Here is a 25,044-nt window from a genome sequence, read left to right as displayed (position 1 = left end):
GATTTATTCACTATTTCTTCAATAATCATTCCAGCTTGCATTTCTCTTTGGGTGTCACGTTGGTTTTGCGAGTGTGGCTAATATCAGCAGTGTCAACACCACCAGCTTTGGGTCCGTGTTGCATGTAAACACTCACATGCCTGTGCAGAAGGGGGTTTTGCATTAATTGGTTAAATGCCAGTTTAACCTTCCTGAAACGTTATCTCTATTTTCTACCTTAAAATGCTGCCAGAATATATAGCTCCTGTATGATGCTTCCTGTTCACCCTGTTCGCTTACATCCAGGCAGTAGAGCAGGGAAAGCAGACGACTGCACACGTCCTCAGATTAAACCGAACTGATGTTGTAAAGTAGCCTGAATTGAAAATGTAAATCTGTGGTGTTGGTTTCTTCAAAGGCTGATTTCTGTGTGGAGCTTGTAGAGAGAACGGGCCTTATCAGTCTCTGGTGGAGTTTCCTCTCGGACAGGAAGGGGGCTTCCTCTGCTTCCTGTACTGTACTGTGTGTGTTCCTGTGTGTGTGTGTGTGTGTGTGTGTGTGTGTGTGTGTGTGTGTGTGTGTGTGTGTGTGTGTGTGTGTGTGTGTGTGTGTGTGTGTGTGTGTGTGTGTGTGGCCCCAGGAAAGATCTCAAAAGAACAATCAGTGTAGAAAGAGAAAGAAGAAGAGTGAAGCAGCCAACACAAGATCTATAACAGCTTGCACAGAGAGCGGCAGACACACTGGATGAACCATGGAAAAAACAACTGAGAGACAGATACAAAGACAACAAAAGACAAACTGATACTAAAAATACTCAGGCGGACCAGGACCGGGGCGAAAAGTTCAGTGGACTGATGAACGATGGATTATGAACCCAAGAAAACCAAGAAGGTAAAAAGTCTTCTTCTCTGTCTCTGAGGTTTTTTATTATTTAAATCACCTCAAAGTGTGTCGTGTCTGTCATCGAAACACACTTTACCACTTCTTCATGTTGTTTTAAAGACAATCCTTTCAGACATACAGTTCATCCGATTTATAGTCAACAATTACTGGATCTTTGCCGAGCCTTGCCCCTTGAATAAAACGCTTCACAGCAGGAAACGATCACGTGACAAAACGTTGCCAGTACGCAGACGACACTCAGATTTACGCAGCTCTTTCACTAACAGGCTGTAAATTACTCTCTCAATGTTTTCAGCTGTACTCCTTTAAAACACTCTCTCAATGTTTTCAGCTGTACTCCTTTAAAATACTCTCTCAATGTTTTCAGCTGTACTCCTTAAAAACACTCTCTCAATGTTTTCAGCTGTACTCCTTTAAAATACTCTCTCAATGTTTTCAGCTGTACACCTTTAAAATACTCTCTCAATGTTTTCAGCTGTACTCCTTAAAAACACTCTCTCAATGTTTTCAGCTGTACTCCTTTAAAATACTCTCTCAATGTTTTCAGCTGTACTCCTTAAAAACACTCTCTCAATGTTTTCAGCTGTACTCCTTTAAAATACTCTCTCAATGTTTTCAACTGTACTCCTTTAAAATACTCTCTCAATGTTTTCAGCTGTACTCCTTTAAAATACTCTCTCAATGTTTTCAGCTGTACACCTTTAAAATACTCTCTCAATGTTTTCAGCTGTACTCCTTAAAAACACTCTCTCAATGTTTTCAGCTGTACTCCTTTAAAATACTCTCTCAATGTTTTCAGCTGTACTCCTTAAAAACACTCTCTCAATGTTTTCAGCTGTACTCCTTTAAAATACTCTCTCAATGTTTTCAGCTGTACACCTTTAAAATACTCTCTCAATGTTTTCAGCTGTACTCCTTAAAAACACTCTCTCAATGTTTTCAGCTGTACTCCTTTAAAACACTCTCTCAATGTTTTCAGCTGTACTCCTTAAAAACACTCTCTCAATGTTTTCAGCTGTACTCCTTTAAAATACTCTCTCAATGTTTTCAACTGTACTCCTTTAAAATACTCTCTCAATGTTTTCAGCTGTACTCCTTTAAAATACTCTCTCAATGTTTTCAGCTGTACACCTTTAAAATACTCTCTCAATGTTTTCAGCTGTAGTCCTTTAAAACACTCTCTCAATGTTTTCAGCTGTACTCCTTTAATTTTTTTCAACAAGTTAAAAGCATTTACATTTTCTTCAGTCCAATAAAAAAACGGGACAGATATCGTTGTATTTGGTAGCAAGGTGGAAATAATAAAAGTCACCGCTCAGCGTGAGTCCAAATCTTTGAAATGTGCTTCATGAATAAAACTCGGCTGCCTCGCTTTCATCTGTTTGTTGTTTAATTTTTCCGACTCTTCGCTGGTCTGACTGTAATCAGCTTCTCATTTCAGCTTGGAATTTTAACTTGACTTGCATATGAGACAGTTATTTTGTATTTCCATATCCTTATTATGTGTGTGTGTGTGTGTGTGTGTGTGTGTGTGTGTGTGTGTGTGTGTGTGTGTGTGTGTGTGTGTGTGTGTGTGTGTGTGTGTGTGTGTGTGTGTGTGTGTTGTAATGCAGTACATCCCTTTGGCTGTTCCAGTGGTGATTGATAGGTGAGCAGTGATCTCAGACAGCTCCCCACTGAGACTCACCGATAACACAGCACACACAGTTAGACACCCACTGTCACACACACACACACAAACACACATATTCATACAGTGTGGCTTGGAGGCATAAGGCGAATGGATGTTATTATACACACACACACACACACACACACACACACACACACAGTGAATAGTGAGAGGAAATGAGCTTGTTTTAAAATCAAAAGCTCGTCTTCCTCTCTGAATAACAACGAGGGCAGATCAACGTAAAATGAGGACGTTTTGTGATAAACATCTCTGTCGTCAGCTGAATTCAATAAAAAAAAAAGACAAAAGCAGATGATGGTTGTAATGAGTTTTCTTCTTCCTCTTGTTCTAGTGGGGTTTTTCTTGTAAGCGGAAAGTGGGGAATAATTGGATTTTGTGATGAATGTGCTTAATCGAACAACCTGCTCAGGTCAGACCAAGGTGCTTATGCAACGAATTAATACTTTTTATTTTTCCTGTTTCTCTTTGTCGTTCTTCTAGACCCGTGGAAAAGTGTTTCACATGTGCACAATAACAGTCTAAAGTCAAAAACTTTCTTTCAGTCCACTTTTGGAGGGCAAACACAATTTGTTTCATCGATGGAAGTTGCAATCTGCCATTTGCTTTTCCCAGCGTCGATCGAGTATTTACAAATGACCAACGTCGCATGGTGGAAGAGTTAAATGAATCTGAGGATCATCCACGTAGAAAAGCATGAACTGACCTCGCAGGAACGTGTTTAAGTTAAATCCTCCCCTGCTGCACTACACGTCATGGTGCACCCTCTGTCTTCGACGTGATCCGAACCAATCACACTCTTTGTTACTGTCTCGCCTCAGGGTTTTGTTTCTCCTATCAAGCGACTCGTCTGGTCGAAATCTGGTCGCAGGCCGGTGGATCGCGGCAGCGTGTACCGCCGCCCGCTGCACACTGTTCCTATCTACCCTCCTGACTACCTCATCCACCCCGAGAGACTCATCTTCGACTACATCGAGAAGGAGGTCAAGGTACCGTCTCAGAGACCGTGTGATGCAACAGAACATGCTTCAACCGTTTACTCAACCACTGACCTCTTCTCTTAGTTCCTCGGTCACCTGACATGGGTCTCAGTCTCGTTAAACCCCTCCAGCCGAGACGAGCTGCTGCAGCTGCTGGACATAGCGAGGGTGAGTACCCATCACTCACGCAGGGCGCTTAGTGAAAACCAACCAAGATAAAACCTCCCAACTTCTAAAAATCTATTATGACATTGTGTGTGTGTGTGTGTGTGTGTGTGTGTGTGTTGGTCAGCAGCAGTTGAAGGTGCTGCCGTTGAAGACCAGCGTGGATCAGGACTGCATTCTGAGTTTATCCGCTCGCTGTCTGCTGCTGACGTGGCGAGACAATGAGAAGCTGCTGATGAGGATTCCCACGCACGAGATCGCCGCTGCCTCCTACCTGAGAGATGATGCGCTGCACCTGCTGGTCCTGAAGACAGGTGAGGAAGTCACACTAGCTCGATAAAAGCAGTGGACTCGCTCGTCAGGTGTGTGAAGTCGTTTTTAAATGGCTTCTTCCGATTGGCCAGAAAGGAGCGACTGTTTATGAATCCAGGATGGTTTCTGGAGAGGCAGCAGTCGCCATATTGAAAATGTATAAATCGTCCTCAGCTCATTTACATGCAAAGAGCTGAAGCGGTCTTTGAAGAGTGACGAACCCAGGACAGGTGTCAGCCAGACAAAACCTCTTACTAAAGGATCACATGTTTCAAATGCTTGTCCTCCAGGTCTGAACGTGGACACAGTCGTTGCAGGGGACGACAGCCTGGACAGGAAGAAGACAACAGGCGTCGACGGTCGACGTCAAACTATGAGTAACGCTGACCCGCGGCCTGCAGGGGGAACCATGGAGCGAAGACACACCATCTGTGGAGTGGACTGGAGGCCGTCCCTGTCCAGGAGTAACCACGACAAAAACCAGAACGTGGACAGAGGCGGAGTGGGAGTGGGAGTGGGAGGAGGAGGAGGAGGTGGAGAGAGAGCAGGAGGAGGGAGCTTGGAGAGGAAGAGGGTGGGAGGGAGCTGGGAGAGGAGGCAGCAGACACGTAAGACAGGAGGAAGCTGGGAGAACCGCAGAGCCAGACCCATGAGTGGAAGCTGGGGGGTGGGAGCAGGAGGAGGTGCTGGAGGGAGCTGGGAAAGGAGGCACGGTGGAGGTGGAGGAGGCAGCTGGGAGAGGAGAGGAGGTGGTGGAGGAGGAGGTGGAGGTGGCGGGGGCAGCTGGGAGCGGCGGCAAGCCTGCACAGGAAGTTGGGAGCGAGGGAAAAGTTATGGCAGCTGGGAGAGGAGGAACCATAATCCACTGGAACCGACACCCTGCCCGGACGCCTACTGCAACCTGGTCATCCTGGCTGTGGAGAACAAGGTGGATTATCTGACGCCACACCGTATCCTAACTTATTGTACCGCATCATATTCTAGTTGCTCACATGTGGACACGTGCTGCTGGAGACACGCCGTGTTCATCCTGAGCTGATCAATCCTGAAGTTCAGTCCTGGATCAGAAAAACAATCATGTCAAGACATGAAGCGTTAAAAAAGTGTTCATTAATTGTTGTTCATTGGACTCACATGTTGGTGCTGTGGAAAGTAGGCCGACACTGATGATGCCAAATCATCTACACACACACACACACACACACACACACACACACACACACACACACACACACACAAACACACACACACAAACACGCCACAGACTGCATTGTTACATAAGCTGGAGTATTGCATCACAGTTACAGCAGAGAAGCTTTGTCATCCTGTGTGTGTGTGTGTGTGTGTGTGTGTGTGTGTGTGTGTGTGTGTGTGTGTGTGTGTGTGTGTGTGTGTGTGTGTGTGTGTGTGTGTGTGTGTGTGTGTGTGTGTGTGTGTGTGTGTGTGTGTGTGCAGGAGGCCGCAGAGGAGTACTGCTCTCTGATCTGTCAGATGTTCCAGATCATTTACGGACATCAGACCATTGAGTGTGTGGACAGAGCAGGATTTCACCACACCATGCCCGACCGCTTTTGGCTGCAGAGGAGTAAGTGACACTCAGGCTGTTCTGTTGCTGACACTGATCCTGCTTAGTAATTTCTTGCTAACGTAAGATGTCATTGAACCATAAAAAAGAAAATAAAAACGGAGCCTCCTGACCTGCAATTTGTTCCCATTATGTTTTAAAGTCCCTACGAGATCAGAAAAAAACTTCACTAGCGGCCACGCTCCAAGAATCGCCAAAAAGCAAATCATCATCACGCTGTTTGTTCTTCCAACATTTTGCATGAAGTTTTAATGAGCATTGCGGTGTCTTTGGGGATGCTCACGAGCTGTCAGACTGTGACCAAGCCGTCTGTGTGTGTGTGTGTGTGTGTGCAGGTGACAGCTGTCTGACTGACATGTCCTACAGCTATGATCCAGAGTTTAGCTGCTGCAGCTCATAGTGAGTAACATGTGACTGAAGCTGTAACAGGGGACACATGAAGTCATTTGATCAACATGCGTGCTATAAATAATCCTTCACACTTCCTCCGTTGGTTCAAACATTTACAGACCAGTCGAGTCTCATCTGTGGGTTCTTTTCCTCCTTGATCCACTGTCACATAAATAAACTGATAAACAGTAAATAAGGAGAGGAGATTGATAACTGCCTTGTTTTTGTGTTTGTGTTTTTGTGTTTTTTTTTGCTGCCGGATGTGACAGCATTATTGATAACTAAAGTCTCCCTCTGGTTCTCAGCGACGGCTCCCAGGATGCCTTTGAGCTGTACTACAGTGAGACGTACAGTGAGAGCTCCTCTCTCTCTCTGCAGGACTCCCATCGCAGTCTGGCTTCAGTCAGCGACGCGGGAGACGGTAACCCTGCTCTGCTGCTGATGCAGGAGTACATGATAACAGTGAGTGTGCGCTGGAAGCTCAAAGACACACACACACACACACACACACGTTTAATGTACACAGTTCACCCAATCAAAAGAGAACACTCCATAGCTTAAGTTGCAGTGAAGACGTTTTGAATCAATGTGAAGCGAACAGCACCTGATTAATCTTAACAAACATGTTTGACCTTCATGTAGAGCGAAAATAGAAACCTTAAAACTGTGGCTCAGAATGATTTAACATGCAGCTTTTATTCAATCTGATTTTTATTGTTATATTATTATATTTTTATTATTTATTATTATTTATATATATATTATATTATATGTTATATTATCAGGGTTAAGTTGGCAGGTGAAATAAAAAAGTCTGCGTGTTCAATAAGCTCGTATGTGTTTCTTTGTGTGTGTGTGTGTGTGTGTGTGTGTGTGTGTGTGTGTGTGTGTGTGTGTGTGTGTGTGTGTGTGTAGCTGCGTAACAAGCTGAACCCGGTGGAGTTGCAGCACTTTGCCGTGTTACTGAGAGAATATAGACTGGGATCAAACATCGACCACTTCTGCTCTGAGCTGCTGCAACTGTACGGAGACGACCGCAAGTTCCTACTGATGGGTGAGAGAATCACACACACACACACACACACACACACACACACACACACACACACACACACACACACACAAAGACAAAGCTCATTAAACCGACTGAAACTCTGCAGCAAACCACAACCTGTTGTTTATATTTTTTATTGTGGTGGAAGAGGAAAGACAATGCATGTGTGTGTGAGAACATTACTGTTTGTGTGTGTGTGTGTGTGTGTGTGTGTGTGAGAGCATTACTGTTGTGTGTGTGTCTGTGTGTGAGTGTGTGTGTGCGAGAACAATTCTGTTGTGTGTGTGTGTGTGTGTGTGTGTGTGTGTGTGTGAGAACATTACTGTTGTGTGTGTGTGTGTGTGTGTGAGAACATTACTGTTGTGTGTGTGTTGTGTTTGTGTGAGAGAACATTACTGTTGTGTGTGTGTGTGTGTGTGAGTGTGTGTGTGTGTGTGTGTGTGAGAGCACTACTGTTGTGTGTGTGTGTGTGTGTGTGTGTGTGTGTGTGTGTGTGTGTGTGTGTGTGTGTGTGTGTGTGTGTGTGTGTGTGTGTGTGTGTGTGTGAGAGAGAGAGAGTGTGCAGGAACTTCCTGTATGTGTGAGTATCTTTAGTTTTTGCGTGTTTACCGCAGACACTTCTACAGTACTCTAACCTACTTCCTGTGAGGAAACCACAACTTCCTGTTAGGGAGCGAAGAGAGAGAGAGAGAGCGAGAGAGAGAGAGAGAGAGAGAGAGAGGGCGAGAGGTGTTGATGTTTACTCTCACACACCTTGTTAAAGCCGTATGTGTTCATGTGTAATTATCATAATTAAAGGTTTCATGGGAAGAAACCAGATCAACACCAAACACAAGCAGGCAGCAGGCGCTCCCATTTCTTCCATGTTTCTATTGGACAGAAGTGAAAGTTGTGATAAATCACCTTTGAAAACAAAACACTTCATTTTTTTTTTTAATGTTTTGTATCTAAACTGCTGTATTATATAATTGTTAATTCTTTAAATTAAATGATTTTACAGTATTGTAACTTGTTTCATTAACGATCCTGCGACAGTGTGAATCCAATGACACCTCGCTCAATGCGTTCCAGGCATGCGTCCGTTCATCCCCGATAAGGACGTCGGGGTGTTTGAGAGTTTCCTGGAGAGCATTGGGATCCGGGAGGGCGGGATTTTAACCGACAGCTTTGGTCGGATCAAACGCAGCATGAGCAACACGTCGGCCACGGCCATGAGAGGGTATGTAGGTCAGGAGGTCAAAGGTGAACGTCTCCACGCTTAGTACGCTTCTTTCCTTCTTCAAACATTAAGGCAAAAATTTTGCCGCTGCAAGCTGGAAACATGAATATGGAAATTATTTCATTTTACAAAAAAATATTTTTTAGCAGGAAATTTAATTATTCAAAAATTGTCTCAAAAAAAGTTTTTGCAAAAAAAAAAAATACAGAATTATCCCAGAGTTCAAACTGCCCATGTTTTCATGATGGAGGTGGGTCCTGATGCTCGACCAGTCGCGAACCTGATCATCTAGTTTTTGTTTTCTTCCAGCAGGTATGACAACAGCTCGAGGGCATCGGGATCTCAGGAATTCAACCGACGCATCACAGACATCACCCACGACATCCAGGCGCTCGGCTTCCAGGACACACACGGAGACATCGAGGAGGAAGACTACTACCTCTGATGGAGACGCACAGTTTGATTCCTTATTACAGTCAGACCGTGTTTGAACCTTCAACCCGACCAAGTTCAAGACCCTCACCAGAGAAATCAACTGTAAATAAGTGATGAGGTTGTTTTTTATATATTATAGAAGAAGAAAAGACAGACAGTGAATAAAACTAAAAAGTGAATTTGAGTGTTGGTCTTTTGAAAAACAAAGCTGCCTTTATTCACTTCAAACACTGATTATTTATGCATATTATAACTGCATAATATCACTCAATTTAATACTTGACTGAAGACTCAAGGTCATAAAAGGTCAGCGTGACATGTACCTGAGTGACGTCTCCCGTCTGGTCCTGCAGGGGGCTCTGAAGTCCCATCGATGGCGGACGTGACACTGAATCACACATTGCAAATAAACGTTTGATTGAATCACTGGGAAAAATACTAAATTAAGGCTTCTCTCTATTGAACTTTACATTGCCACGTTTCAGCAAGGGGTTGCAGTACCTATGTGTCACCACATGGGGGCATCTGAGGACAAAAGAGCTGATTTCAGAGCCCTGCTTTTGACCTGTAGCCGGCATCAATCTGCAGAAAGATCAGAGTTTGAAATAGAAACTAAACAGATAGATATTCAATAGAAATATAGAAACAACGATAACACGACTATATACTTCTAGTTTGATGAACAACGAGAACCACAAAATCTCAATTCTAAAATCCTCCCCTCTGCGTGTGACTCCCTCTCTCTCTCTCTCTCTCTCTCTCTCTCTCCATGCTGCATTGACCCGTTATCCTGGCGGCAGCATCATGACCTTCCCATGGTGCACTGCTTCTCTGCCCCCCGGTGCTCTCCTCTGCCAGCCTCGCTGAACATCAGAGAGAGAGAGAGAGAGAGAGAGAGGGTCGGTGCAGCCCATTGGCCTCAGCCGACTCATGATAGCATCCTCCGTCCCTTTATGTAACTCTCTAACTATTGTTGCATACGTTTGAAGTGTTTCACATTTATTTACACACATGGTGATTTAAAATGTCCCTCTCTTATGTGCTGTATAAATAAACTCGGCTCTTATGTTCAATAGATGAAGATAAGCGAGAGCTGAGTTTGAACAGGTCTGTTTAAGGCTTCGAAGGTCTGTGACATTATAATGACCTTCTTTTTTTTTCCTGCAGTGACATCACTGCGTTGTCTTTGGAGGCAAACACTCAAATTTGTGATTTTTCCTGAGAAGCTCCAAAAGGTCAGAGCTCCTGATGTATCAGTCAAAGCTGTGAGATAATATCCAGCTCTGTTATCAGGACGGGGGATCATCGCTGAGCTCATTTCTGCCTGTCAAACTGTAGTTTTAGGGTGTGTGTGTGTGTGTGTGTGTGTGTGTGTGTGTGTGTGTGTGTGTGTGTGTGTGTCAGTGGCAGCAAACACATTGTATAAACTCATCAACGGATTACAGCTCTGCAATCATCCATGTGGCGGCATTTACTATCATATCATCATCTTCCTGCTGATGCGTGCAGCACACAAATACAACACAAGCACACACATGCACACACACACACACACACACACACACACACACACACACACACACACACACAATCCCTTCCTCTGTTTGTCCTCTGCAGCATTGTGGACACCTGTAACCATTACGTTCAGACTCAATCAAACTTTTACAGTTTTTAAATAACCAATAATGATGTAAAGAGTTTCTATTTGTTTAATAAAGATTTACAAATTTGAAAAAAAAACAAAAAAAACATCTGAACCTATAAATGTTTACGTCTCTTCAAAGTAAGGTTGGATCTCTGTAGTTGTGTTATTCCGTGGTGTGTCACCACTGAGAGTGAAGCCCGAACTTACAGGGAGATAAAAACAATTTAAAAAGTGAAGTGAACATAAAGAATCCTTTGAAATGGATTCAGTCAGAGAAGATGAGAGATTTAGAAATACAGAGAACTAAGGACGTGAAGTCATGATTTATGTAACTAAACCAGGAATTATTAGATTTTATTTATCCAACTTTGGTGCTTCTTCTTCTTCTTTTCCTAAAAGACTTAACCCAAGTTCCTGTGAACCTGCGTTCACCTCTTAGAGGTCAGAGGAGGTCAGCAAAGGTCGGTAAGAACAAAGCAACAAGACCTTTAGCAGGTAGAGATCATTCTTTATCCCCATCCCACTTTAATACCTTTAGAATATTTCAATACGTAATCCCATTACATCATGCTAATCAAACATGGATTTCAAGCGAGATCAAAAATAATTAAATGACGATGACGTCAGCTGTGGATTCCCATCCTGCTGTGGATGCAGCTGGACGGTTTGTGGCTTGTTAGCTGGAGGGGGATCAGGGTGTACAATAACAAACTCCTCGGCCTGCAGGGATTACAGCGTGCTGCTCCCTACAGGGTATATTTAGCCAGCTAACAGTCATGGTGTGGTCGACCTGCTAAGCCAACCAGGTGTCACTCGGCCCAGTGCTGCTGTCACCGGAGGGATCACTGCAGAGAGAATCCACCAGGGTTTTATAAAAGAGTGCCAACAGCCAATCACAGCAGCTGTCAGATGGCGCTGCAGAGACACGGAGGTTAATGCTCCGGCGTCAAGGCTCTGTACGGAGAAATGACACTGAAGGCAACAACACCGCTTAAAAAAGAAATGACATTATATTCAGCTATTATATCCTGCATTGAACCACATGGTGCCTTCACTGCCAGGAAAATCTGAGTGTGTTTTTTATGTAGACAAACAGGCCTACAGTATAAAACATAATTTTATCCAGATGTTTTTACACATTAATTTATCATCCCTTCAAGTGAACTGAGGATCCTTAAGTTAAAACTTTAACAATAAACTACAAGCATTTATCAAACTTAAACACTCCTAACACTTAAGAATAAATAATTACGATGCAATTATTAACATGTGATAAGAAAAAAATAACTAACTAGGTTTAAAAACGTAGCAGCACAATATTTGTTTCATTTCGATGTTCTTGTTTTCATGATCATAAGATAGCAAAGTCAAAATCTGATTTTTTTTTTAAATGCTAAGTACATTTACATGTAAGGAATTTGTCTTGGTGTATTGGTGCAAAAAAAATATTCAAATAAAATAAAATATAAGAAGCAAATGTCAAATGTAAATAATAATACAAAAACCACAAATGTGCAAAGGGTGGATGAAAGAAAATACATTTAGTCATATTTGAAATTGAAAAGTGATTCATTGCCCAGCCCGAGGGCTCTGCAGAGACAGTTTGGCAACCACTGTAGACCAATGCAATATTTAAACTACTCGATGAACAAATACAAGCAGAACAAATAACAGCCAGGGTTTAAAAGTGTCGCGTGCGCTCAGTTTGATCACCTTAATGTGACACATGTGTCATAAAATGTGAAGCTGTTTTTTGTAATACTTTATTCTACCATATATGGTCTGTATTTACATTTTTCCTAACAGCATGTACAGCGTAGCCAAACGCCTCCCCAAAGGGCTTGGTGCCACACGTCATTACGCACTCTTATTTCGGCCAATCAGAGCAGAGGAGGGCGTAAAGGTCTCCCTCGCCGGGTAAAAAGGGATTTGACAGTTGCTGGTCTCGAGCTGATCCTTCACTTGACTTCCTCAGTGGGGACTGAGACCATGGCGGCGGCTGCTGCGTGCGGCCAGCCGAGCGCAGCGACTACGGCGGCGGCCGGAGGTGGTAAAAAAACGCACACGGGACGGGAGCACAGTCGGAGGAACCGGGAGAACTCTCGCCGGAGGCAGGCTGCTCTTTTGTTTCTCAGTAACATCTCTTTGGACGGACGGCCGGTCCACAGTAATCCCGCTGACAATGCCAGAGAGACCGAGTTGGAGGGAGCCGACCCCGGCTGTGCGTCAGGAGCGACCGGGAGCTACGGGACCTTCTCCCATTTGGCAGTAACCGGGAGCTCCGGGATGGTGAGGACAGGACTCCTAAGCATACCGCCTATTCTCGTCCTGCCTTCGGACACGGGCTACAACGATGTGGGGAGCGCGGATTTGTTGCTGGACTGCCGCAGAGCCTCGTCCCCCTTACCGGGTAACAGTAACCTGCTGTCCCCGTCCCCGTCCAACAGTAACCAGCTGTCCCCGTCCCCGTCCAACAACAGCCTGCTCCCGTCTCCGCTGGGACCGCGGAAGTCTTCCACCTTGCTGTCCGTCCAGAGCTGTAACTCGGTGTCCTCGGAGCCCAGACAGAGGTGAGAGACCCCTCGGCTGGGTTTTGGTTTTTCTCCTCCAATGAATGCGCGCGCGTGACTTCCGCTGATTACACGGTTACATTTGTCTCAAAACAACAACGTGAGTGTCTGAATGTGACCTGTAAGTTTGAGGGAGGAATGAGCTGTCATTGTCACACACACACACACACACACTCACACACTCACACACACCTACTGTGGCCTTGATACTGTAGAACTGTGGACGTCTAATGTAATCTTCTGTTCCCATGAGTGTGTGTGTGTGTGTGTGTGTGTGTGTGTGTGTGTGCTTCACAGTCATTTCACTGACACTGTGTCGCTGATGGTGATGCAAAGTTTCCTCCCTGCAGAGGAGGTCAGGCTGCATTCAAATCATTGCCCGTGTGTAGGCACGAGGCGTGTGGATGTTCCTGCTCCACACCTGGAGGTGATGACAACATCTGGGAGGTGTCTTTGTCTGTTTTTATAAACATGACTCAGCTCACAATAACTTTCAAACCACCGCTTATGTTACCTCCTGAAGACTTGACTCAACACTGCTAATTCAGTATTGTTGTTTTCAAATCGGGCTCGGTGTATTTGATTGTATAGATATTTAAAGGCAAGCTAACATATCTGATATATAAAACCAGTGTTTGTTGTTTTTAACCCTTTAGTCTTTTTGTCTTTGTCTTTTGTCTAATTTGCTGCACTGAGGATTTTATTTATTTTTATTTGTTTGTCATTACACTGATCATGCACACTTTTCACACTATAGTGCTGACCATATTTATTTTAAGGGTTTATTTAATAGGGACAGATACAACATGGACAAACTGAAAACAGCAGTCATAGTGTTAATTCACAAAACTGTCCAATCAGTATGCTTCTTCTGCTTCTTCTTCTTCTTCTTCTTCTTCTTCTTACTCAGGATTACTTTACATTTTCCTCGAGATCTCTGAAATAACAAACATTTAGCAAAACTCGTTCTAGACCTCTGGATCACCTTTTCACATGAACAACACCAGAATAGCGTCATCACTTAACAGGAAGTTGAATATCCGGCCACCTTGTACTTCCTCTTTAACCCCTCGACGCCTGAATGTGTTTCCAAGTATTAAAACTTTTTTTTAACGTGTTTCTGCTTTCAAGTAGATGCTAAATTAAGCTGAGAACGTTTACTTAACAGCACATAAATAGATATTACATAAGAATAGCACATACATAGCACATCAAACGGATGTTGTTCTGTCTCTGACTGGTCCTATGACAAACTAATGCTAATGCTAATGCTAATGCTAGTGGGGGAATACAGACGCTATTTTGGCTGCATTTGGAGCAGAAGTGGTTTGATGCAAATTCTCGACAATCGGCATCAAAGGGTTAAAACGCAGACCCAAACTCTTCACTTGTTTTTTTTCCTTCACTTTCTTGATGTCTCTCATTTACTTACAAACATCAGATCTCGTACTCAACGCAGACACGTGTTTGCTGATTATTTCAGTTTCCCTCGCACGCCACGGTCCCGTGTGAAGCGCAGCAGGTTAGCTGGTGACTGTGCTGAGGGGGAAGTGAAACATGTGAGGGTTAAAAAAACCACAAACAAACAAGGTGAAGTTCAGCTGCTTACCGTGGCACAGTGACCCAGAATCCTTCAGGTTCGGGAGTTTACTGCCACTCTGGATTACTTCAAGCCGTTAAGAAACAGAGACACGCACAGACGATGGAATGAAGATGGAAAAACAAAGTTTGTCTCGACTGTGCGACTTTTTTTATTATCAGGAAGTGAGTGACAGTGTGTGTGCTGTGTGTTCGTGCGTGTGTCTGTGAAACTTCATCTGGCGGTGGTTGAGACACGCCGGGTCTGTGCGAGTGCTGATTGATGGCTCGGCTTCGTCACCGCGTTGGCAGCGAATCAAACCCGGAAAATGTCAGCCCTGCGGCGATAAACACTGCTTAACCCATTTACACCTCACAACAGGCGGGAAATCAGCAGCAGATAACGGCTCGCCATTCAGGCCGCCGCAGCAGACACCAGCCCACATCCACAGAGCCACGCTGACACTCCATTTGTTCACACTGGATTTATTGTACTTCATGTCAGGCTGGGTTTTTGTCTTTTTACTCGATTTGCTGATCGTCTTCATTTCTGACTCGTCTCACACTTCTTTATGAAGCCGGAACCAATCAGCTTCTCCCGTGCTCGAGCTTCTATCTGAGGAAAGCCTGGCGTGACAAATCTTCTGTTTTGACCTTGGGGTTTCTGATCCATGATGGACTGATTCCCTTCAGCTGATCAAAGGTCAGAGGTCAAAGTCACTGCAATCCCTCCGAAGCGATTTGGCTCGTAAATTAAAGATCCGAACGTCCTTCTAGAAATGAATCCTCTTCCATTTCCTGTGAGTGTGACACATTTAGATCAACCAAATATTAGAAAACCTTCACATTTAAATTGATTGTTTGGAAGCCAAGGGGCCTAGTGGTAATACTGTTACCTATGTGTAAAGGCTGTGACCATGGGTTCGAGTCTGCTGTATGCTGCCCCCCACTCTCTCTCTCTTCAGCCGACCTGTGTAGTGGGGTCATTGCACTCTCTTCTGATTCTTACTAAAACATCCTGACAGCTGGTTCACGTTTTTTTTTGGTGACAGTGGGTCTTCTTGAGCTTCTCAGATGTGAAGTTTCTTCCCATTGGCTGCAGCGGATGAATCTATGAGAGCAGCTTCCTCCTCACCTACACACTTCCTGTGTCGATCATCATTCACGCTCTGTTAGTCCCTCTCCATCTGTAACACCGCGCAGTGTGTGTGTGTGAAGTCCTGCCAGCCAGCCCGACCAGCCGGCCAACTCTTCTGTTTCACACACACACACACACACACACACACACACACACACACATCACAGTTATATCCATACAGAAGGTGACATGTTAAAGGGGCGTATCCACAGGGGGGAAATCTTGAAATCTTATTGGTCACCGCATAATCCTTGACTATAGACTTCAGTTTAAATCCACTCATGCTCATGCTGCGTGTCAACAGGCTGCTCATTGACTTCAGTGTGCAGATGCTGTTAACATGTTGAGTCCTTTAAGAATGAAGCTTATGTCAGTCCATGTGATTGGTGCAGACAGAAGGGGGAAATAAATGCTCCCCTTTGTGGGTGCACGCAAACTTCAGGTCACCGTTAGCAGACGCTTTTCAGTAAGTGGAAACGATCAGCTCTGATTGGACATCATCATCATCATCATCGATCCCTGCACAAAGTCTGGCCACGCCCCTCAGAGTGAATGACGCGGGCTAATCACAGATGTGATTCCTCAGCTTCACTGAGTCCACAGAGATGTTCTCACCACGGTGCCTGAGCTGATTCTATCTGCAGGATCTGTGAAAAGCCAAATGATTCATCACGTTCAATTCTGTCACGCTTTTCATTTCAGAACACGTTACAGGAAGAACGTTTTGTTTTGTTGATGTTTTTGGGTCTGATATTTGATCTAAAGCAGCCTCGAAGACGACAAACGCTGAGACAACACCCACACGCACACACACACACACACACACACACACACACACACACTGTACTGTGATGTAACACATACCTGACACCTTCACTGCCAAACACCTCCATCACTTCCTCCATCTTTCTTCCATTAACCCTTAAAGTGTTTCAAACCGACGTGACTCTCCTCCCTCTGGAGGACAAAGACACACAGACACACTCTGCTGAGCTGAAGGCTTTTGTCAGATTATGACAGGTGTGTGTGTGTGTTTCTGTTTGTGTGTTTGTGTGTGTGTCTCTGTGACGCCTCCACATGCATTACAAGCGACACAGTTGTCCTTTTTCACAGTGAGCTGTCTGTGTGAGTTTGGCCCGGTGTCCGTTATGTTTGTGTATGTGTGTGTGTGTGTCTGTGTGTGTGTGTGTGTGTGTGTGTGTGTGTGTGTGTGTGTGTGTGTGTGTGTCTGCACTGAGAGAGTCGGCTGTCACGTTCACGCTAAAAGTGAAAACAGCAGCTTGTGGACAGGCGACATTGAGTCACCTGAAATGTCCCCGCGGTAGCATCGTATGTGTGTGACGCAGCGCTCCTTTACTCACCGCACAAAAGCACGTTTGTATTTATTGACTGATTCTGAAACTGGGTCACGTTCCTTTCATGGAGAAAATACTTCCTGCTTTATTTCCACTGCTGCCATGGATCTGCTTCACTCCAACGTCTCTACTGTAAAATCCTCCGAATGAGGTCGGATTTCACTTTGTGTCCTCCTCCTCCTCTTTTTGTCCGCCTGTGTGTCTCTGTGTTTCCGTCCCTCTTCCAGGGCACGTGGTCATGGAAGTTGTCTTTGTATCTGCTCCTGCTCTCTGCATGTTGCCTCTGCAAAGTACTTACTCATGACTTCATGCTGAGTTGTTCAAAATGTTCGGAGAGTTTGGCGGCGGTCTCCGAGGTGTCATCGAGTTTTGTTTTTTTGTAAAAGATTTCACACTTATTTCATTGAAACTGCTGCTAATGACGTAGGTTAGCAAGTTGTGCAGCCGGATTCTCTCAAACCGGGCCATAGTAGACACCAGAGTGGAGCTTGTGATGGTTAGAGACAAGGCGAGTATCCACCAATAAGAGGTAGATTGAGCAGTCACTTCCTGTTTATCGAGGTTAAAACTCCAGATCGCTTCCTCCTCCTCCTCCTCCTCCTCCTCCTCCTCCTCCATCGTGTTTGAGGCTATCTCCAGGATAAACCCTCTGAGCAGCGTCGGCTCGATTTAGAGTCCTGGTCACCGAACCGACCAGGACTCTGAGGATTCCCCCACAATGCACTTGGCTCCTTTCCATTCTGCACCAATTAGCTTACAAGATCTCAAAACGTCGTGTCGCGCCCAGATTAACGCTCCACTGACACGCAGCTTCCTGGAACTCGTTCACTCAAATAGAGCTCAATCTGAAAGTCATGTGGCCGTGCGTTACACGAAAACTCATTTGTGTTTCTCAGAAAAGTTCCACGTTAGCGTTTTCGTCTAAAATCATTCAGGTGTAGACGTGTATGAATCATCTGTATCAGGCAAAACGTCGGATAAATTCTCCCTTATTTCTAACATTTGACGTTAAGAGAATCTCAACAGACCTTTCAGACGTGACTCCAAATGAAAACTCATCCTGCTGTATATTTCTGTCTTTATTGCGTCTTTGCTTCGTCCCCGGTCTGAACACTTCCTGAGCTTACTGTGGGAGTCAAGATGATGGTTGGCTGTGCCAGCAGGGGAAACACTAAAACCTGTCTGACTCCAGGTGAGGAAACCGTGCCAGCTCTGTTTGGCTGAACTTTCCTCTGGAGAGGTCAGGTGTTCATGAGTGAGCTCATGGAGTCAGTGACGTGGCTGTTTGCACCCTCAGATTAAGACCAGGAGTTTCCTCTTGGTGACGTCGGACCCATGAAGACTCCCTGAGATAACTCACTTATTAAATCACGTTTGCTCGACACGTTTCCGGATCTTTGCATCGAGCGTTGAACACTGTCACAGGTCGTTTTGATTTTGGGGATAAAATGAAAACTATAAAGAGGATGAAATGACAGTTAGACAGAACATCTCCCTGATTTGTATTCTGTCCTCATCATAACTTTATCTCCGTGATCATGGGGATCAAAATACAGTCCGACAGCGAAGCTATGCTCTGCTCTCCATCCAAACACTGAGTCACAGCTCAGACACTAAATGAGACTGACGTCGTCCAGAAGGAGCGAAGATCATTATTTAGTCAACTTATCACGCACATCCGTGAAAAAAAAAAAAAAAAGTGCACGCTCTGATTGAGGGGGATGTTTTAGTCTGAGGTTACTTTTCACCTTACTGTCTTAAAGAACGAATATTTGACGGATGAATCCAGCAGAGATCCACCTCCTCTGTTTGTAGGCCGGGTGTATAAAGGCTGTTTAAGTCAAGGACTAAAGAAACTCATCAACTCACTACTTATATGGATGTTAGATCAAGGTCATTATGTGTCAATGTAAGTGCAGTGTAAAGCTAAGTGCGCTAACATTAGCATGCTAACGCTCCAATGCCGCTCGAGACGAGGACAATTTTGTCCGCTACTTTTGCTTAATGGTTCTTAGGGCGACACCTGCTGGATCCAAAAAAGTCGGACATTCTTGTTTGAAGACAGTTTGCTCAACGATCTATCGGACGTGATTTTAATCCCTGCAGGAATTAAAGACAAACCACGATCCTCTTCATCCGCCATTGATTGAACTCTGTTTAATACAAGCACGTGACTGAGTCTCTCCGACAGCATCCTCTACATAGCTGTTGTCTAACCTCGCTCAGGTTGAATGAAAGGTGTGTGTGTGTGTGTGTGAGTTTGTAAAGCCGTTGACTCTCCCCGTCTGTCCTTTTTGTTTTCTCCCGGCGTCCCTCCCTCTTTAACTCCCTGCAGAGTAAACAGTTAAAGGGTTTGGTCCGGAACTTTCTTCCTTCACTCTCTGATTGTTTCTCTTTTCTGTTTTGAGTGTTTAAGCTTTTTTCTCTCTCTCTCTCTCTCTCTCTCTCTCTCTCTCTCTCTCTCTCTCTCTCTCTCTCTCTCTCTCTCTCTCTCTCTCTCTCTCTCTCTCTCTCTCTCTCTCTCTCTCTCTCTCTCTCTCTCTCTCCTCTCTTTATCTCCTCAGCTCTGCACGTGTGTTCTGCTGATAGGATGTTATAAATGCTGACACTCGTGATGCTGGTGACTAAAGCTGCTTAACTTTTCATTTGAATGTCACAATGCTGCTATTTTAATGCTTCATTATTTTATATAAGGCTTCATGGGACAGCTGTGTCTGTCCCACTCGTCTGATGAAGACCGGCGATATCAGCACAGTTGATCTGTCTGCTTGTGTGCATGCAGATACATGTTTTGAGTTTTGCTCTTTTAAAGGTGGAGTCTGGAGCATTTTTTTTTTTTTTTCGTGGCAGCTTGTAAACACGACATTCAAACGGAGCCCCTCCTCCTGGGCTCATCGCCCTCTCACGGCAGGACGTCTACTGCCCGTCCCAACCACGCAAGCCGCTGCACGTTAGCACAAGCTAACCACCCGTGTTTGTCACCTGCCTGTCCAACCGGAGGCAGACCAGCTCTGCACCCACGGGTGGAAACTTACCCAAGGCTCGCCCTTCATTTTGAAACAAGCTTGAAGCACATGTCACCTCACCGTGATTAGGATGTCTCTTTGTTGTCCACGTCCGTCATATTTGCAGGTTTGAATCACGTCCAATATCAACCGAAACAAAGCAGAACATGAAAATCCACCAGAGGGCCGAGTCTCTGCAGACACAGACGTCTATATTATATTATATTATATTATATTATATTATTTTATATTTCTAATGAAAAAGTTTCTGACTCCATCTGTAAACGTGTCTGTTACACACATGACCCAGAAAAACATCAAATGCAACTGAACCTCATTCTGAGTCTGAAGAAGAAGAAAACTTATCAGATTCAGCAGGAATACTGATTAGACACACCCTCTGGACACACACACACACACACACACACACACACACACACACTCTATGACTATGATGAACAGAATGCAGAGAGGAGAAGGTCTCTGACTGACATCATCTGTATGTTTTGTGTGTGTGCGTGTGTTCCTCCACACCCTAAACACACACACACACACACACACACACACGCACACACATGGTCTCTCACTCCTCACTAATAAATCAGACTTCAGCCTTTATCTTTAACACATTCACTGCCAGTCTTTTCCAAACTGGACTGGACCTCGTCAAACACATCAGTCGTCCTTGTGCAACAGTTTGCATTAATACTCTGTCCCTGCTGAATTCATAAGAACAATGATCTGAAAGTGTCGTGTGGGTGGAACTACCGTTTAGCTGATGGTTTCAGAAGAATCACCATCAGTCTGAACAGACCACTGTCTTCCTGTGACCTTTAGCACACACACACACACACACACACACACACACACACACACACACACACACACAGAGTCTCGTATGCGTCACATGCGGTGTGCAGGCTGCAGAAGAAGCAGTTCCCCTGTTCCTCCTCTCACAGTCACTATCATGGTGAATAAAAAGTGAAGTCAGTTTCTTAATAAGCAGATTGAATTGATCTGGTTCGTCACACAAACCCTTTTAAATGGGTATTTTTTTGGATTATAATCAAAGAGATGAGAAGCAGATACTCGTGAGCGTATCAAAGATACTCTGGGACTGTAAACAGCTTAGTGTGGATGGACCGCAGAGGCTTTTTTAACATGACAGCAGAACGACTTCAACATTTCAAGTCAACTTAAAAGACTGTGAATGAGCTGCGTCTGAACAGAGAAGTGATCAATTAGAGAAATTAGAGCAGACATCAGCGCTGTAATCAAGACCAGACTAAGCGAGACCAGAGTGTTCCGAGACCGAGACCGAGACCAGTCGGTTAAACACGTGACCCACGCTAACGTTGGGCTTGTTGCGTCTGTTTTCACCTCTCCACTACCTGCATGTAAACGAGCCACAGTCGGTGGATGGCGTCTCGACCACAAACTGTGTTGGGTTTAGTTTTCTCACTGCGTTTAAAACAGGAATGTGGACGTTAGCGGGCTAGGAGGGCCGAAGGTCGTCGACGCTAGCACGGCTAACGCTCCCAACTCTCAGCGAAACAAAAAACAGTGCCGACCAGCAGACGATTAGATCTGCTCAATATTGACCTTTGACAGGTTTTTTTTTTCCTTTTCAGACTTGTCGTTTAATTTCTCCCTTTTAAATATTCTTAAAAGAACCAAACGGGTTAGCAGTGGCTGCGTGCTGACTGTCTTTACTCCGGAGGCAGAGAAGAAGGGATTAGAAAGGAAGGCTGAATTTTTATTCACTGCTGGAGGAGTCTGTTAATCTGGTGACGTAAGACGACACAACAGGCCTGCTGCTGTGTGCGTGTGCATGCGTGTGTGCCTGTGGGTGTGTGTGTGTGTGTGTGTGTGTGTGTGTGTGTGTGTGTGTGTGTCGCTCAATCAGAAGTCCTTGTCGTGTAATCTGTGAAACGTCCAGCATCAGTCAGTTTGAGAGGTGTGGACAGACTGTTCTTACACACTGCTGCCTGCTGTGCATCTGTGTGTGTGTGTTAGTGTGTATGCATGTGTGTGTGTGTGTGTGTGTGTGTGCAGTTTAAGGATTTAGACAACAGAACATTTAATCTATGGTTGCTCGTTGGTCAGTTACAAAGCGTGTGCATGTGAGCGTTAAGGATTTAGAGAGGTATTTAAGTAAAGCAGGGTGTGTGTGTGTGTGTGTGTGTGTGTGTGTGTGTGTGTGGATTTGACGGCACTGTGAAGAGAGAGAAGATAAGAGACGTAAGGAGAGAGTGAGAAAGTTTAAACAGGTCAGCGTGGATCACAGCTGACGTGCAGAGGAAGTCACCTGTTGGATGATCTGTGACCTGCAGAGCTCGGCCACATTTAACATTAATTTTATATTTTATACGAGAAAGACAATAAAGACGCCTTTTTGAATAGAAATGAAATGAATGTGCTGCAAACCACAGCAGAGTGACGTAGAGTTTTCTATCAGCAGTACAGTAAGAAAGAAGAACAGGCTCCGTCTCTAACAGATCTTTGAGAGCAGCCATGAGGAAAATTGGATTGTGGAGCTGCTGAGACGGCACGATGGATCACAAACGTTTCTGACATGGCAGAAATCCAGCTGATAGTTGGACCGTCAGATTGTTGATAACAAATAGAGGCCCCATCAAACTGCTCCTTTCTTTGAAAACACGTTTTTCTGCTCTGCGAGAGGCGCTTAAAACCCCCAAAAAAACAACAGAGACGGGGAGTCTAATATGGCTGACGACCTTAAGAGTCAACATTGATTTCTGTCCCAGAGCGAGAGCTGTGCCGAGACAGAAGATTAATCCGGCGTGTGTGTGTGTGTGTGTGTGTGTGTTTGTGTGTGTGTGTGTGTGTGTGTGTGTAGTAGTGTGTGTGTGTGTGTGTGTGTGTGTGTGTGTGTGTGTGTGTGTGTGTGTGTGTGTGTGTGTTGTGTGTGTGTGTGTGTGTGTGTGTGTGTGTGTGTGTGTTCGGAGTTAAACCACCCAGACTCTGATCACATGAAGCTGTATGTGAGGAAAAAAATCAGCTGGTCAACTCGTCCATCAAAACACAACAACAACAGACCTCATAAACCCTCCACAGCCAATCAGGATGCAGCAGCAGGAATTTAATGATCAATCTCAGTATTTCATAAATCATCGCGTCGAGATCAGAGACATGTTTGTACATTTGTATATTTTCCCAGTCGAGTTTTGTCTGCTTTATGTCGTCCTTTTGGTGTGACAGAATGCGTGGAGAAAACTCTCTCCGTTTTGGAGAGAAAGGAGATATTTTGGGAGCCATGAAAGGAAGAAGATGACAGTGAAGGGTGTGTTTTGTGAAAGTGGGATAGATGATAATGATTCAAGCCGTTTTCAGACTTCCTGAATAATCTGACGTTCTCTTTGTGTTGTGTGACAGACGGTTCGATGGTTCAATCCGGCAGACAGCTCCCAGCTCAGAGAGAGAGAGAGAGAGAGTGAAATGGAAATGTGATTCATATTTTGAAGGAATCCAAATAACAAAGTTAAAGTGCTGTGAGAGATTGGTGCGCTGGTTTCTTAGAAGGGCAAATTAAACTGGTGCCATCTACAGGAGACGAGAATAGAATGAGAGGAACGACTCGAATGTTTGAACAAAGAGAAGACTTTAGAGACTTGGTGACTTGTTGAAGTCGTTATCAGCCTGCCTGCATTTTTTTCTTTTTTTAGAACCCCCTGCTGGCCATCGCTGAGAATGCATGCCTGAAGGCAGGGTTGGTAGATTTTAGAAAGCGGCATTCCCTCGGTGCTCCATCTGCACTCACCCCTCCCCTCGGTGCTCCCTCTAATAGCCCCGCCCCCTCACTTACAAGCACGAGCCCCGTCGGTCCAGAAGCCGGCGTCGGCTCGTGCTTGCTAAGGGTCGAGAGCGAGGAGGGAGACAGGGAGGCGTGTGATTGGTTCATCAGATTGGTACCTCGTGGCTGAGATTGGTCGAAGTTTTACAAACTGATACAGATGACGGATTGTCGTTGTTCCTTTTTCAGAGAACCTGAGTTGTTAATTTCTATCAGGACCTAAAAACAAACCAGAATCTTAAAGAGTGGATCTGGAGGAAATGACCAACCCTGCCTCGTCTGCGTTCACTGGAGTGTGAGAATAAGATCATCGATGCAACTTTATAAACAACACGAACAGAAATGTCAGAAAAAGAGACGGATGGATAAAAGCGGACATTAAACAAAACTTCCCACAGAATATTTTCATACTCTATCTTAAGCATACACAGTTCTGAATCGAGTGTGTTGGCGCTAGTTTATTCCAGCTCAATAAAAAAGAAAAAGGAGCTATTTTTAGTGTGTGTGTGTGTGTGTGTGTGTGTGTGTGTGTGTGTGAGTGTGTGTTGTTCATGACTCAAACTGGATGAAATGACTCTGCGTCCAGAAAAATCCATCACTACAGCCGCCCAAAAGCCGGCCTGCAGGGACAGAGCCTTTCATGGAATGTTCAACTCCCCATGTTGGCTTTCATTGAGTATGAAGAGAATTGATTTTTTTTTTTTTAAGAATTTACTGTGCATCCAATTTACGTTTCGAAATGAGAGATGACATCCAGGTGTTGATAACATCATTAAAAAAGATATTCTGTTTACATCTGAGTTCAGCGTATTTCCTAACTAACCATCTTAGTTAGAAATAGCAGAGGAGGAGTGATTGACATTACTGGGTCAGTGTCCATCTCGTCCCATCACATGAAGGACTTTTTGACGGCCGTGCAGCTCAGAGCCTCCGGACGTGACGGAGCGTGCAGTCAGCGTGCACGTCTTCCTTAAAACTCCATTCATCATCATTATCTGGAGGCTCGGCGCTGAACGGAGCGACACGCTGATTTTTTTCCGTTCCCACAGACAGGAAACTTTCCACAACATCCCAGACAGAGTGGACTGGTTCTCATGGAAAGGGGCCATTCTGGTCCGCCTGCTGTGATAATGAGTCTGCAGATCCACGGCTCAGATACTGGGACAGATTTAGACGGACTGGGAGAGCGCTGGCGTCAGCTGATCACACGCTTACACAGACGCCATT

The 25,044-nt window shown here is 44.8% G+C and overlaps 2 protein-coding genes across 5 annotated transcripts in view; both read left to right on the top strand.

Moving 5' to 3' along the window:
- Nucleotides 1-660: 660 nt before the first annotated feature.
- On the top strand, nt 661-10,382 carry ccm2l (CCM2 like scaffold protein). Of its 4 annotated transcripts, none has more exons than XM_079358630.1 (11): nt 661-870; nt 3,394-3,561; nt 3,637-3,720; nt 3,848-4,031; nt 4,320-4,957; nt 5,485-5,614; nt 5,950-6,013; nt 6,310-6,466; nt 6,920-7,058; nt 8,130-8,277; nt 8,587-10,382. In XM_079358630.1, the coding sequence occupies exons 1-11, from the start codon at nt 841-843 to the stop codon at nt 8,720-8,722; spliced, it is 1,878 nt and encodes a 625-aa protein (XP_079214756.1). In that variant the 5' UTR covers nt 661-840; the 3' UTR covers nt 8,723-10,382. The 4 variants fall into 4 exon arrangements, with proteins under 4 accessions (XP_079214756.1, XP_079214755.1, XP_079214758.1 ...); XM_079358629.1 differs by having other exon boundaries at nt 3,845-4,031; XM_079358632.1 differs by having other exon boundaries at nt 8,590-10,381.
- A 1,875-nt stretch (nt 10,383-12,257) lies between these two features.
- LOC306834263 (uncharacterized protein) overlaps nt 12,258-25,044 on the top strand; it is a 21,613-nt gene continuing 8,826 nt past the window's right edge. The window contains exons 1-3 of the mRNA XM_079360096.1: nt 12,258-12,927; nt 13,278-13,465; nt 14,888-15,005. Coding sequence (XP_079216222.1) covers nt 12,347-12,927; nt 13,278-13,465; nt 14,888-15,005 — 887 coding nt within the window. The 5' untranslated portion in view covers nt 12,258-12,346. The remainder of the gene's footprint in view (nt 12,928-13,277; nt 13,466-14,887; nt 15,006-25,044) is intronic.

This window comes from Symphodus melops, assembly GCF_947650265.1.
Source record: "Symphodus melops genome assembly, chromosome: 13".
NCBI lineage: Eukaryota > Metazoa > Chordata > Actinopteri > Labriformes > Labridae > Symphodus > Symphodus melops.
This window is presented reverse-complemented; position numbering and strand designations above follow the sequence as displayed.

What these genes read in the sequence shown, in the direction of transcription:
- ccm2l (XM_079358629.1), top strand. Translation starts at nt 841, where the DNA reads ATGGATTATGAACCCAAGAAAACCAAGAAG. An exon ending in CCGCTTTTGGCTGCAGAGGA is followed by an intron (nt 5,615 to 5,949) that starts GTAAGTGACACT and finishes GTGTGTGTGCAG; the next exon opens with GTGACAGCTGTCTGACTGAC. An exon ending in CCGCAAGTTCCTACTGATGG is followed by an intron (nt 7,059 to 8,129) that starts GTGAGAGAATCA and finishes AATGCGTTCCAG; the next exon opens with GCATGCGTCCGTTCATCCCC.